Source organism: Ascaphus truei, chromosome 5 (genome assembly GCF_040206685.1).
Source record: "Ascaphus truei isolate aAscTru1 chromosome 5, aAscTru1.hap1, whole genome shotgun sequence".
Lineage (NCBI taxonomy): Eukaryota > Metazoa > Chordata > Amphibia > Anura > Ascaphidae > Ascaphus > Ascaphus truei.
Window position 1 is genome coordinate 66,045,843 of NC_134487.1, and position 15,956 is coordinate 66,061,798.

A 15,956-nucleotide genomic window follows, 5' to 3' on the forward strand; every position below is an offset into this window, starting at 1 on the left:
TACTGGCACTTGACGATTTGTAATAAAAACCACAGAAGCCAAGCAAAAAGAAACCATGTAAGTAACTTCATCTTTAGGAATTCTTAACATTGTTACAAAAGGTTATTTATCAGGATGCATCCGAAATATGAATTTGTGAGCTGAATGCATCTTGAGGTAGTTGCTACTTTTTAAACCCTTAAGATCGCTTTAAAAATGAGCAATTTCCTAGGATCAGTGATATTGATCTGTTTGGAGGGTTAATACATTTGTTATGTGTTTTTTTTTTTTTTTTAAACACCCAAATGTAACACCTATAAAAATGTTTAATCATTTTAAAATGGTTTGTAAACATGGTGACCTGAGACTTGGGAGGAGGTTGCTTTCCTCTGGCTAATCCCTTTCGTCTGATGTCACTATGTTTTGAGCATGGGCTTGTACAGCCAGAGCCCCCTCCCCCTGTCTGCATTGGCTATCTGATAAGGATGGGGGCGGGGGGAGGGGTTAAAGGTAAGGCAAACACTTGAACCAAATTCACAGGCCCCCAAGAAATTGAACTTGCAATTAATTTAATCAAATGAAAATTACCAAACCGTTGCTATTAACTTGTAAATAAATTCAGTTGGCTCGAAACATTGGGAATTGTTTATAGAGTTTTCTTTTGTAGTTGCAAATGCATTCTTACAAGTTCAAATTCTTCTTCCTGATTAAAATGTGCATTTTATTTTAATCCAGTCTGCTTCGGAAAGCCCAGGGAAACAATCTGCCAGCCCCTTACCTTCACCTGCCGTCCAAACTCACATGCAGTGTATTTCAGAGGAATCAAATGACGGTACGTTTCTGTGTTTATGTCTGTGTCGTGAGAATGTGTTTTTTTTTGGGGGGGGGGGGGGGGCTTTCTAGTTTGTACTGAAAATAATTGGAAAAAAGAATGTATCTGCCATATTTATTGAACAGTGAATGATACCAAATTAAAATGACGTACGAAGCTGATGCAGCTCCATCTCTGCACAATCCCATCTTCCCCCAACACCAACTCCTTCACATAACAAGCAGCTACCATATTTCCTCGAATGTAAGACGCACCATCGATTTGGCCCTTACAATCGAGGAAAATCACTTTTTCACTAACCATGTTTCTGGAGAGGTCCCATGTCAGCGGAGGAGGAAATGGGCAGCGGTGGCAGGAGAGGTCCGACGTCTGCAGATGGTTGAAGATGGACAGCGGGCGGGAGTGCAGCAGCAAGACAGGTCCCAAGTTTGCAGTTGAATGAAGATTAGAAGACGGCGGGCGTGTGGTGGCGGTGGCGGCAGGAGAACATAATATCAGGAGAGCTGAGAAGGAGCAGAGCGGCATAGGGGAACGGCTTTGGAGGTGCACATTGTAACAGGAAGTCAGACACCGGTCAACTTCCGGTGTTAGTGTGCATGTTCCAAGCCGTTCCCCTATGCCACTCTGCTCCTGCTCTCCTGCTATTATGATCTCCTGCCGCCAACGCACGCGCCTGCCCGCTCTCTTATCTTCATTCAACTGCAGACTTGGGACCTGTCCTGTCACCGCCTCCGCACTCCTCCCCGCTGTCCATCTTCAACCATCTACAGATGTGGGACGTCTCCTGCCACCACCCGCTTAGTACTCCGTTGACATGGGACCTCTCCTGAAACTTAAGTGAAAAGAGGGGGTTAGTACTGTAGACTTTTTTTTTTTTTTTAAATTCATTTTTTAATACATCAATTCAAAGGCGCACCCCGATTTCAGACGTAAGGTGCGTCTTAGAATTGATGAAATAGGATATTCAAAACACATCAACCTTCTTCTCCCCCTGTACCTTTAAGTTTCCATTTACCCTAGATTGTAAGCACCTTTGGGCAGGGCCCTCCTAACCTACTGTACCAATGTATGTTCATTTTTTGCTAGTTTATTGTTTTTGTCCTCCTAACCCTATTGTACTGTGTACTCCAACCCTATGTTAGTGTATTAAAAATAAATTATAATAGATGCATTTTTTTTATTTTTAAAGTGCTGCATCTGTACATGCAGGTTAGGAGATGTAGATTGTGGCTGGTGGCCAAATATCAGCATAGTGAGGTCATTCATGTTTTATGTAGTAAATGGTTTTATTTTGGTTTTATCTAGCTAGGATATTGCACACATGTCTACAAAATTTTTATTTAATTTTTAATTTTCCTGTGTTTATTCACATGAATATACTTTGCTAGTCAAACTGAATGCTTTCTTTAAATTCTGAAATATTTAATAGTGCAGAATAAATGAGTACATCATATTCGGTGATGCTTTTCTTTATTTGGACGAACAATTGATATTTTAGAACAAGCCTACGAGAGTTCTCTCTTTCTCAGGTCAGGCACTACTGATACAAAGGTATGAAAACCAAGATAACAATCTAAAACAGATGATGTAGAGAAGTAATGGTAGAGAGAATTGTAATTAACCAGACAGGCAATGAATGAAAGGGATAGTGGGAAATGGGAAGAGCATGTAGGACCATTCACCTGTCAGCAGTGTGAAAAGGGTTGGTGGAGATGGGGTTAAATTGTAACATTAACAGGAACATTACAAAAAATGATAATGCTGATATGGTGTTTCTTACACACACTGAAGCCCCCCCCCCCCCCTTTTTTTTTCTAAGCGCAATATAATTTTTAGTTCAATTTCTTCCGTTCTTGAGTGCTTTTAAACATTCCGTTGAGGATTTTGATGTTTAAATCCTTTATGGAATTATCTGGCTGTGAGAAATGGTTTCCCGCTGGAGTGCAATATCTTCCTCCTTAATGGTGTGTTATTGTGTGTCTGTGTAGGTTAATTCTGGTTTGAAGTTGTTGGCTGGTTTCACCAATGTAGCTTCCTTGGTCACATTTGCTGCATTAAATCATGTATGTGTTTGTATATGTATATACCATATTCCTGGATGTGTAACAGTATGATCCTTTAACATTGAGTGTTCTATGTTTGTGACTGGCTATGGGATCTTGACATATATGTTTGCAGCATGTGATGTTGCATGGTCTTGTGCCATTCTCCGCGTCCTTGAGTTCGTTATGACTTTTTCTGTTGACGAACTTCTGTCTGAGGTTTGACAATTGCCGGAATGCAAGGATGAGAGGTTTGTGGAAGATGTATCATCCTCTTTCAGCATGGGTTGCAGATCGTTGATTTATTGTTTGCATTCCCTCTAGGGTATGGTTGTATGTGGCCACTGGTGTGTATGCGTGGGATTAAAAAAATTTTTTTTTTTTTTTAATTATTATATATTGGAACAGGTGTTCTTGTGGGGCTTTTAGTGCAGATGTGATTGTTTTGGCAATAGTCTTTGGCTTGTACACATTGTGTCTGAATGATAGTCAGGATTGTGGTGTCTATTTCTGTGTTTAGTGTTAGAGCATATGCAGTGATATCTTGTAGCCTGGCTGTATGATGGCTCGTTTTATGAGTTGGATGGAAGCTGGAGTTGTGGAGGTAACTACATCTGTTTGTGAGATGTGGTGTTTGCCATTTTCAGTGTTGGTGTTGTATCCATAAAGTTTACTAGGTTTGCTGAATAATCTATTTTGAGCTTAATTCAATGGAATTAGTCCAAGGATTTGTGAAATTGTTTTAAATTATCTTCACAATTTGTCCATGTTCTAAATAGATCATCAATGTATCTGTATTTCAGATCTCTTCTTGAGGGGGATAGGTTGTACATTTATTTTAAAAAAAAATATTTTGTGCTGATCTCCCAGACAGGCGGAGTTTTTCTGCATGGACAGTGAGTATCTGTTTTGAAAAGTAATTTAAAGTTTCTAATTATAAGGTGCTGTCATGCTGCTAGTTAATTGATTTTATTGTAGCAAAGTTGTTTGGCATTTTGTTGGTTTGAAATGCATAGAGGGAATGAGAAAAGTAATAACCGATCTGCAACCTATGCTGACAGAGGCTGACCATTAAGACATCTTCCCCAAACCTCCCATCCTTGCATTCTGGCAACTGCCAAACCTCAGACCGAAGTTAATCACAAGAAAACTTCATAACAAACTCAAGTACGCTGAGAATGTTACAGGACACAGCAAACATATGCAAAGGTCAATGTTAAAGGATTAAACTGCTGCACGTCCAGGTATGTATGTATGTCAATAGTATAACAGTTTGCACTCACGGTCTCCAAGAAATCCTGATTTCTTGTCCATAGGAATAAAATAAACATGTAGTAACCAAAATCAGTCCTGATGAGAGAGACAGCAAATTGTGATAAAAAAAAATTGTGTATTAAGAATACAGGGCAACCAACGTTTCGGTCCTCACAGAGGGACCTTCCTCAGAGTTGTGTGTGTGTGTGTGTGTGCGCAGCAAATGTGACCAAGGACAGACACATAACACACCATGAAGAAGGAAGATATTGCACTCCAGTGGGACACCACTTCTCACAGCCAGATCATTTCATAAATTTAAAAATCCAAGTCCTCAACAAAATTATTAAAAGCACTAAAGAATGGAAAACATTTAAACTCCAAATTATACTGCAATTTTACACAAAATAAGAGGACATAACACCGATATGGTATTTCTTACACACTTGGGCCTCGGACATGGTGACATTCGCAGCGCTGACTCATGCTCTCCTTTTTTTTGTGTCCCTGCATGAGCATCAGCGTGCGCGCTTATGAGCCGTGCGGGAGGCGGGGCTAGCGCGCCACGTCACGGACTGCCATTTATTTTTGGCGGTCACGTGACCAGCCCTGCGCTTCCCTCGGGAAAAATTAAACTGTGCTGTCGGCCGCAATTCCACATGCCTCCGCACGCCTGCGGAAGTGCCATCTAAAGCCGTGCTCAATAGGGATGATGTTTCCCCTCAGCGCGGGTCAGCACGGTCTTTTTGACCATGGCCCTGGCGTAATAGAGCAACAAGGAGAGGTGGTCTCACTGGTAGTGTTCAAAGGATCTTAAGACCATTTAAATGGTATTCAAAAAAGACAAATGGTGGCACAATGTTACAGGGTAAAAAGTTAACCCTTTCTCGGGTGCTCATAGATCCCAAAGTGCAAGATCTGTTTAAATACATGTTCTATTTTCAAAAATGCAATTCAAACCTTTCTCTCCCGCCCCCCAAATATTTGTCTGACGTAATTGAGTACATCCTTAAAGTTACATATCTTGATTAGAGGTACCCATGTGTAATAGTTATTTTGTAAAGGGGGCAACATAGTTGTAATATCGATCCCTCTATCCCTGCTTTGACTAACATTTGAAGTGATTTATTTACAACTTTATTGTATTAAATTACATTTATACCATTTTATTTATGGTGTTTTATTTTACATTGTTAATTTCACGGGAACAGCTATGTATCCTACACATTTAAAGCTGCCGTTCAAGCAATATCCTATCGTGTGTTTTCTATTAAAAAAAATTTTTTAAAAAACAGTTCGGTACTATGAGAAAATACTTGGAACATTAAAAAAAATATTTAAAATTTAAAGTCACATCCTAATCCTCTTCTGAAACAGACTCTAGCACACCCCTTTTTGAGCCCTGCCTTCTCTCTAGTAGTGCACCAATTGTATCTAGTGACTGCCTGGTCACATGATCTTCCCCACAGAACTTTGTATCTTGGGTCCTCTTCTGCTGCACTGACAGCCTTAGCCGAATCTTTGCTGATCGATTGGCAACTTAGCTAATTCTTTCAGTGTCTACATTGTATTAATGCACATATTCAATGAAAGAAAAAAAAATTAAAACCATAAAGGATTCAGTTCTATCTTTAAAAATAATATTTTTGTAAAAAAAACTCTCTCCAATTTATGTAAATAAGTGCATAAATGTGATCAATAAGCAAGTCTCTCTTCATATTTAAAATGTGTGTATGTGAGTGATCCATCGTTAGTATAGGTCACTTTAAATGTGTCATAGAAGGGATATATAACAACTATGTTCCACCTTGAACAAAATAACTATTACACATTGGTAATACTAAACATTTGCGAGTTCTCTAATTAAAGATATGTCACTTTAAGGATGTAATCATTGACATCAGACAATGAATATATGACGGGAAGGTTTGAATTGCATTGTTGAAAATTGTACATGTATTTAAACACAGTTCTTTGACTTGGAGCTTTACACACCTTAGGCCTCGTCCATGGAGGTGCTGAGCGGACGCGCGTGCTCACGCTGGACACGTTGCGACAATGCACGTGGCTTGCGTGAGCGGGCGGGCGCGCTTCCTCGGCGCTCAGCCGCCTGCTGAGCAAGCAAAATTGATTTTGCTGCTCACAAGCGAGTCACGTGAGTGGTTTGTCCAATGAGGGCGAACCAGCTCCGTGACGTCGTGACCGCGCCCCCAGACGCGCGCACCTAGCCGGCCAGAAATCGGCCGAGCAAGGTGGAGCGCCAGAGTGCCTGTTTCCACCCTGGACAAGGCCTTATGAAGGGTTGCTTTTGTGCCCTGAAATATTGTGCCACTATTTGTCTTTTTTGAATACCATTAAAATGGTCTGAAGTTCCTTTTAACACCTAGAAGTGCGACTACCTCTCCTTGCTTGTTTTATTATTAAAAGTGTGATGTTTGAGGGGATCTCGCCATGGAGACGCCAAACACCATTGAAAACCTAAACCTATTTTATTGCATTAAAAGAAGTACAGGGCAAGTACATATTTTTGTATTTCGTGCGCACTACCATAATGTTTTGTAATGTTTCTCCCTGCAATTTACAATTTAATTTTAGACCATAAAGTACGATCAATGATCCAACGTTTTCAGGTTTTTTAGCAACAAGTTTGAACTGTTTTTTGTTTTTGGTTCCTTCACTAGACACGTATTACACTCCTTCTTTCCTAAGAGGATCGAGAAACAATAAGATGCAAAAACCAGATGTAGGCTGGTCCGTTGACCAAAGGGGTATGGACATGCTCTTCAGAAAGCCAACATAGTGATCAGCATGGCAGCAGTAACAAGCATTGTTTGGTTTAGGCTGCATGTATGAGAAACCTGCATATTTCTGCCATACTAATTCTTTTGCATTTCCATCTTTCTGTATTTATCCTGGGGAATATAAAACTGGATGAACTCTTAAGAAAGCGTGATGGTCATGCATGACTTTAATTATTTAACTTTTTTTCATGACATTCAATAAAGTATTGGTTTTATCCCCTTTTTTCCAGAGTTTTCTGAGAAGAATAGAGCTCTGGGATTAGATAAGGTATTTACAGTTTCTTTTTCACGTTTTAAAACATATAATTTGATAAACGCAATGTAACGTGTTTTTTTTTTGTCAAGCAGCCAAAGGTCGTTCAAGACATTTCTAAAATTAAGGATAACTCGTCTATTCTCCCTTTGGCAAAAGGAAGTGAAGGCAAAGCGAAGCCAGGTGATGCAAATACCTTTTTAAAGCGCTGATTCACCATTGACACATTTATGTGTTTATCGTTCAATCTTGTTTGGTTTTCTTTTCTTTTGTAGATGTAATGGCAGACTTGGGGCTAGATGATGCTGATGATATTGAAGGTAGTGTTTTTTGTTTTTTTTCATCCGTATTTCAATGATTAGGATGTTAAAGTTGCAGTTGGCAGCAGTAATTCTTTTAAAACGAAAAGTTGTTGTTTTTTTCAATTCTAGTTTAAAAATAAAAATGTAGATGTAATGATGTCCTTACTGCAGTGTTGTCACTTTCTGATCTAAAACTCTGTAGCCCAAAAAGTGAGTAGAATTCATTTATTCTTAGGACTAGAATTGAAGAGCAGTGAAGTAAAACAAATTTTTTTTGTAGCGTATATATTTTTATTTTAACCGAACTTAAAGAAAAATAAGAAGAGCTTCTAGCACTCGAACAAAAGCTTAAGCGTGCCGTGGGTCTGGCGGGACAAGATGGCCACTGTGCCTCCAGCATTTCTTGGTCATGTGATCACTCCAGAAGTCGAAACTTCTGTTCGAGCGGTCAGCATGATCACCCCTTAAAAAAACGAGCAGGTGCCGATGATGTACCTGGTAGGTCATGAGGTTCTGATGTGCCATGGCCCATGCTGTTCCGGGTACGTCATTAGGGCTGGGTTTCTGAACTGAAGTCCTCAAGACACCCCAATAGGTCAGGTTTTCAGGATATCCTTGTTTTGGCACAGGTTGCTCTGTCAAACACCGATTGAGCCACCTGTGCTGAAGCAGGACTATCCTTAAAACCTGACTTGTTGGGGTGTCATGAGGACTGGAGTTGAAAAACCCCTGCATTAGGGCGCTGTAAAGGTTAAAAGACCTATGCACAGGTGCTCATATTGCCATCGCGTTGCCTCCATAACATTATAACCTATTTTGATAGTGGTACTTAAGCTGCTTCATGGCTGCTCAAAAAGAGGAATTGTAGGTGTTCCAGAAAACTTGCTGAGTTTGTCTGTTTGATGTGACATTTGTGTGCCACCCAGATTTACATAAATGTACGTGTGTTTCCTTTTACTTGATTTTAAGTTTACTGGTGTATCTTTATTCTATCTTTTTAGATGCATCTGATTGGGACTCAACTAGCCATTCACTCAAATGCATTACACATAACCAAAGGACTGTTGGTCATCTGCCCCTACAGACGAGTGAAGGCCGACCTCTGCACACTTACTCTGGGACTGCTGCACTTGACACTACCAATACCACTCATATCACTCTACAGACAGTAGTTGAACTAGAAGCAGAAAATTATTTGCACGCTTTGAAAAGGGATAGTGTATTGGGTTCATCCGAGAAATCCCTGCAGAAAACGCAGGACAGTGAAGATGGTAACTTTCTTTTTGAATACTCTTTAATGGAATATGTCGGTGCTTGTTAACCTGGGGGCTTTGTCCCTTTCAAGTGTCTCGTACTAACCTGAAGTTTTCCCCACGGAGAACAAATGTTATTTTAAGTGTGATTTCAAATATTTTCAACACACTAAAATCACATTCTTATTAATATCCTGCAGTTTCATTTCCCCTCCTTAACTGGGCTTTGTTTGTAACTGTTAAAAAGCCATGTAATAAGCTGGACTGTTTTTAACGGAATTCATTTTAGGCAAATTTCTTTATACAGCACCATTCCATATCATAAAACCAAATGCCCTGGCATTAATTCATTCATTAAATAAATTCTAAAAGATTTAGAGTCGGTAAATTATGAATAATAACTAATTTAGCTATGTATATTGTGAACTATCAATTTAATCACTTTGCAAGTGGAAGTGAATATATTATACTGTTTCTTGGTATTTTATGTTGGTCGTATTCTCAATTATTCAAAAACCTCAGTTTTTTTAGGAAAGTAATGTGTTCTAGTGTAGTTATACTCTGGCGTGTCCCTATGTTTTGACATATGGCATATTCTTACTGCACCGCTGTAGAATCCAGCTGGGAGTCCAAGGAGAATGTCCACACCCCAAACTCAGGAGAAAATGAGAAATTTCCATGTGCAGGTATTCCCTTCTTTATATTATCTGTTGATTACATACTATGCATTTCTGATGTTAGAAACCAGTGACTATTCACTGGGAGTATTATTGATGATAGATCTGCAAAACAATGTGTATACGGCCGAAAGATTCAGCTTCAGGAAATCCCTCACTCTAGATTGTGCATTTAAATATAAACAGAAGACAGAGGCGAGAGGAAGAACTGAGTACATGAGGATTAATTGTTAATCCTCCCGGCTTTTACATCTTCTTTAACAGCAGAAATACATTATGTCCTGTTCTTCAGCACTAATGAGGGTAGATTGAGAGTAGATTGCCTTTACCTTTGGCTCATCTAGAAAAGCACAATGTAATAGACTCACAGCCCAACCTCTGCTCCAAACAGGTGCACATCTTCCCCTCCTAATCAAACCTTTAATCGAAAAATGTCCTTTTAAAATATGAGATGATGTGTCATGTTAAAATATGACATCTTTACACCAGGAGCATGTGACACCCTTGCTAGCTACCCTCAATGCAAGATGTCCCATTTCTGGTTTAAATTCCAGTCCCAACTCTTTTAGGCCCTTATAAGCTCAGATACTGCAGTTGATTTGAATTGCAGTTCTCAGCCGATCGCAGTGTGACCAGCTATGGAGTTATTGAATAATGTCTTTAAAGAGCTGCCCAAACATCAGAAAATGATGTTTTGAGAAGCGCATAGAAGTTAGAAATAAAATGTATTTATATGTATATTGCATCTAGTTCTATACATCTTCTACCTGACATTCAATCAGAGATTAATTATATTTTAAATATAAATATAAATATTTGTGTATTACTATGCAAAAGAGTAGTTTTTGTGAATGCCTAAGTTATTAGATATGCAGCTATCATCGTCTTTTTTTTAATGTTTTTTTTGTTTGTTTTTTATAGAGTCTCCAAATTTAAGTGTACTTAAAGTCAAACATGATACAGAGGTAAGTTAGAAGATGTTGCAGTGAGGGGGATTTAATTTTGTACCAGGATTTTTGTATTCTTTTCTCATACTGTAGCTGTTTTTACAATTGTGCTATGTAGACCTCCAAATTTCACATTCATATTTAACTACATATATATATACTTTGAAGAAATTAATATTCAACTTGAAAATTAGCAAAGTCCCTCCTTAGGCTGAGTCCATGGTGACTCCAGCCGTGCGGAGGCGCGCTGAGGCTGAGGGAAAGTGGGTGCTTTCCCTAGCCTTAGTTCGCGCGCCGTCGGGGGGCGGGCCAGTGACGTCACGGAGCTGGTTCGCCCTCATTGGGCGAACCGCTCACGTGATCGGCCCTGCGCTCCCGTGAGCACCGAAACTAAAAAAAATTAAGAGCTACGCCTGCGGACGCGTGCGCGAGCCCCTGCTAAAGCCGCTCTCATTGCGGTTGCAGGGGCTCACTGACAAGCGTCGCGCTGACCATGGACTCAGCCTTATGTTGAAAGTGTATGGGTCCGATTTTACCTTAAACCAATAAAATTAAAGAAGTGATGCGGTAAAACTTTTGCTAGTACTGTATTTGTGTAAAATGTTGCATACACGGCTTGGGCTAGGAAAAAAAATGTATTCTGATCACATCTCCTTTAATTTACATTGGCCAATTGTAAATTACAATCAGAGCTGTATTATGGTGATAGCCAACATAAATTACAGCAAAGTCTCTCTAGAATTCTGTTGAAACTGGTGTCAGATAACAGCCACTAACTTGTACATGAATATAAAAGTGACGGCAGCACTGTGAAGGCGATCTCCTTTTTCTTCTGTTTAAACACTGTACCTGTTTAGGTTTCCACGTTTTTCTTTAAGTGAATATATACAAAAGGGTTTCAGCTTTGTTGGCAAATAGGATTTATTAATTAGGGGTTCATGGAACAATATATTTTCTAGGAGGGTGTGCACCATGTAACAAAGGTTGGGAACTACTGCTTTAAAGCTGGAGACCAAGCAATATCCTACGTGTTTTTTTTGTTTTGTTTTTTTTTAATAAATAAATCAGTTCTGTACTATGAGAAAATACTTGTAGTGTTTTTTTAAACAACGCTGAATCACATTTTCAATCTATTTATAATGCGACAAGCATTTTTGTTTCTATAGCAACCATTTGCAAAATCATATCTGCTTCCTCTTCTGAAATAGGCTCTGGCACCAATTGTATAAAGTAACTGCCTGGTCACATGATCTTCCCCACAGAACTTTGCATTTTTGGTCCTCTTCTGCTGCACTGACAGCCATTTAGTGAATCCGCTAGCCAAATCTTCGCCCATCGATCGGCAGCTTGGCTAATTACTTATCATTGTGTGGATTGTATTGATGCACATATTAAAGAAGGGAAATTAAAATAAAAAAAACAGCCTCTTGGACTGCTGCTTTAAAGCAATTGTCAAGGAACGCAAATCATTTGCATTGAAGCGGTCACCTATCTTATGCACATACATATCTTAGAATGCAACATAACTGGCTAGAACATGATCACGCTGAAACCCTTTTTGTATTTAGCTGTATGGGTCGTAGTAATGTTTGAGAATGCTCAATGACAATATATGATCTGAAATAATGTGTTACTTGGATTCCTATAGTATATCAGGACCCCACTGCCAAAAAGGCCATGTTGCCAAGTAATGTAATTCTTGTAAGGTGCAATCCATATCATAAGACCACTAGTCCCAAAACTGATCTGTCCTAAAGGATGAAACGATAATTGGAAAAAATAATTTCTTTTGTTGATATTTTTATGTTTTAATAGGTGGTAGAACAATACATTTGTAAGCCTAAAAATTGGAAACCGCTTACCTCCAAGCGGCATTGCCGAACTTCAGTGCGCAAGAACTCCCCGCAATCATAAAAAATAGAAACAAATATACATAGTGCAAAATTCAAAATGTGGTGATTTGATGAAATCTTTAAGTGCCCACTTACATGGTAGTGAAATTAATCAGGCGTTTTCAGATTCAATCTGGTGTAGATCTAGATGGATTTGGTATCACTGGGACTCTCCAAATCAGAGAAAAGAGGTGGACATAGTATATTACAGCTTTATATATTAAAATAGTGCGCTCATTCAACTCATGCTCCAAAGAAATAAACAGCTGTCTTGACCACACTGGGTCTGAAGTAAATGGCATGCTGATCATGCACGCAGCTGGCTCAAGTCTCTCAGACGGGAAGTCGCACTTCAGGGTTCCCTGGTGTATGACGTGCACACCAGCTAGCAGATACCTCAGAGGTATAAGAGGTGCAGGAGACTGCAGCACTTGTGTAGATAGGGATCACCCTACGCAGTGTTTCACTCAACGTGAGCTTCCTCAGGCGTGATACGCCGCATAGGGTGGTCCTTATCTACACAAGTGCTGCAGTCCCCTGCACCTGCTATACCTCTGAAGTATCAGCTCAACATCAAGCTGATCGTCGTGCCATAGACCGGGGAATCCATAAAGCCAGACACAAATAGAGAGAGCACGCACATCCTCAACATCTTGGAAGCTGGCATCAGAAGTCTCCTCCATCTGGTGTTCGCGTCAGACCCCAGGGAACCCAGACGTGCGACTCACCGACTGGAGCCGGCTGCGTGCATGATCGGGACACCGTTTACTTCAGACCCAGAGAGGTCAAAATTGCTGTTTATTTATTTGGAGCCTGTAAGTTGAATGAGCTCACTGCGCAAACTATTTTAACATATAAACCTGTATTATACTATCCATCATCATCAATCGTCATCAATCATCAATCTCCATTCATCCCTACACCAGATTGAATCTGAAAACACCTGATTAATTTCACTACCATGTGAGTGGGCACTTAAAGATTTCATCAACCACCACATTTTGTAATTTGCACTATGTATATTTGTTTCTATTTTTTATGATTGTGGGGAGTTCTTGCGCTTTGAAGTTCTGCAACGCTTACCTAGGGGATGTTTCTCAACATCTCATAAGATAAGCTGCATTTCCCCTGCATGGTGATACTATTTTTATTTATTAATTCACTAACACATTGATATAGAGGTTTTTTGGGGTTTGCGCTTGTTTCTGTTGCATATTACCTCCAAACAGACCATTAAAAACTTGACATCCATTTTGCATTTGAACGTAGGCTTCTTTTTATAAAGTTGATATACAAATTCAGCTGCCCTGTATAAAGAAGTATAGGCAGTCTACCCTGCTTGTTTTTCATAATTTCTTCATTTACTACTTTGGTCAGGCACGGAAAAATGAACCAATTTCGACTATTACATCCTAAAATATACAATCTGTACTTATGCCGTCCCTTTAGCAAACTTTGTGCGGTTTCATCATTTAATATACTGTAGTTGTTGTTTTCATTTTAAGTGCAATATGGCAATTGGTTATTTTATTAACTGTTACAATTTCTATTGTATACTCAGTCTTATTATTTTTTTTATTTGTGGTTATTGAATGAAAACAGTCTTTAACTTTGCTCAACCTTCTTTCTCAATTTGTATCGCTTTACTGACCATTCATATTCTATATTTGTCAATTTTAGCTAGACATTGAATTTGTACTGAAAAGCAGATTTCTGCATACATTGTAACTTTTGTTCATTGTCTAATTTTGTTTTGTCTATGTATGTGTAATGAAGCATATGTTAAAGGCGCCCAACTTGACAATCATCCCTGAACTTGGACATCATGTTGACAATGCTGTGATTTTGCAGCAGACATCTGACTTTCAGGCAATAATACAAAATCAGGAATTCAACCAGGATTCTTCATCTGACTCCGAACTGCCATGGGAGGAAAGATATGAAAATATGTGGGTTGACAAGGAAAAAAAAGATGTGAAAACTAATTTCAAAGACATTACTGCTGAGCTGAAGCAAAAATTTGGGGAAATTTCTGAGAGTAAGAAAAAACATTCCTCTTCAAAGACATTAGAAAGTAAGAAGACTTGTACAACAGACATGGAAGAACAGCATAGTTCAATTGATCAAACGAACAATGCAGAACAAGAGAGAGAAATTGCAGTCTTGACATTTGCAGACTTACAACCAATAGTTGAACAGAAAATCTCAAGCAGTGGACATCCTTTTTCACTTCATTTTTATCAGGGTGACCAAAAGGTTAAAAGCAGTAATTCTCTGCAGTGGGGTGGTGATGCTAGAAAGAAATGTCAGAAACCTGTTGTCAATTTTAAACAACATCATAATAGTGCGGCTGGAAAAGATAATATCCCAACCTCCGATTTATCTTCAGAAGAAAAAGAGAACTACCCCTTGAACTCTAGTCATCAGGAATGTAAACATAATGTTGCTAGTTTGCATGTGGAAAAGCATTTGGGAGATTTGTTTTCTTTATGTACTAAAGGCTTAGATAAAAATGTGTCACATACAAGTACTGAACTGTTGGGTCATGTGTCTTCCAAAACCACGGCAGAAACTCTTCCTTCAGCTAAGAATGTTAGTGAAATGCAGTGTTGTGAAGATTTGGGGCAACTCCATCAAAATGTCATCGATAATCACCAACCCTTACGAACTGAACTTCAAAGCGTATGTGCATTACAATCTTCCTGCGATGAAGTATCCAGCCAGCTTCTCAATAAGGAACTGGAGCAAGATATGCAAAGATTTAAGAATGAGGTAGGAATGCTACAAGCGGTATTCCTGAATTTGACGAAAGAGCGAGCGCAACTTCAGAAAGAGGTAGAGGTTTGCCTTCCGCGTCACATTTCTTTGGTGTCTCTCTCCATATGAACGTTGCTGTTAATTTTTATGGGTCATTAGAGAGAGGGCTCCTCTAACAATTTGAAGACTTGTACATAAGTCTTCCAAATCACATATTGGCATGGGAAACACTGGGGAAAGGTATTTGTCAGAGATCTGCCTATGGAGACTACCACTTGGACAATGAATGGTTTCCATCTTTATCTTCAATTCATCTGTCATAAAACTGAAATTTGGATTTTCATTGGGACATTTTCATTCTGCTGTGGTGTGTGCTTAAACTATCTCATCTTGCATCTGCGCATTCCTAAAGCTGTCTGTATTTTACCCATGAATCATAACTCTCTGCTCATCCACTCTGTTACCTTGTTGTAGGGACTTCCATTTTAGTTCTATTTAATTACAGAAAATCAGCAAAATCATTCATCTCGAAATTCAGTTTTGCTGTCTGTCAGAATGTTTTGTGTGTTGTGCTGTCTGAAACAGTCATTTTCTAGACTTTTTCCGGATATTTGCAAATGCTTTCAGCCTGGTAAACACATGACACATTTATATTTTTTGTTTACATTGCTCCAGGTTGATGACAAACAAAAGGAGAAAGAACAAAGGAGAAAAATGGCGACCAAGCAATTAATAGGAAATGGTGACCTTAAATCTTTACAAAACATACAGACAATTTCTGATTTAGTAACAAAGGAAAATGTTCCGTCCAAAGCAAAGTCAAGAATCGGACCACTTAAAGAGTAAGGATGTATATAAATATTTATATGCTCATGTTGGTAAACTGGCAGATTTGCACTAGTAGGATTTATTGGTTTAGTAAGACTAAAACAGCCATATTCCAAGAATCATGCAAGACTATTACTTA

At 39.0% G+C, this 15,956-nt stretch overlaps 1 protein-coding gene across 12 annotated transcripts in view; it reads left to right on the forward strand.

Annotated features, from left to right (window-relative positions):
* ANKRD26 (ankyrin repeat domain containing 26) overlaps nucleotides 1-15,956 on the forward strand; it is a 101,976-nt gene that overhangs the window by 46,681 nt on the left and 39,339 nt on the right. For 7 of the 12 annotated variants that reach the window (XM_075599959.1, XM_075599950.1, XM_075599958.1 and 4 more), the window contains 10 exons: nucleotides 715-811; nucleotides 6,789-6,875; nucleotides 7,139-7,176; nucleotides 7,254-7,344; nucleotides 7,437-7,481; nucleotides 8,465-8,734; nucleotides 9,331-9,402; nucleotides 10,315-10,358; nucleotides 14,009-15,067; nucleotides 15,665-15,831. In XM_075599959.1, coding sequence (XP_075456074.1) covers nucleotides 715-811; nucleotides 6,789-6,875; nucleotides 7,139-7,176; nucleotides 7,254-7,344; nucleotides 7,437-7,481; nucleotides 8,465-8,734; nucleotides 9,331-9,402; nucleotides 10,315-10,358; nucleotides 14,009-15,067; nucleotides 15,665-15,831 — 1,970 coding nt within the window. The remainder of the gene's footprint in view (nucleotides 1-714; nucleotides 812-6,788; nucleotides 6,876-7,138; nucleotides 7,177-7,253; nucleotides 7,345-7,436; nucleotides 7,482-8,464; nucleotides 8,735-9,330; nucleotides 9,403-10,314; nucleotides 10,359-14,008; nucleotides 15,068-15,664; nucleotides 15,832-15,956) is intronic. The other 5 variants (XM_075599954.1, XM_075599951.1, XM_075599962.1 and 2 more) reach the window with 5 other exon arrangements.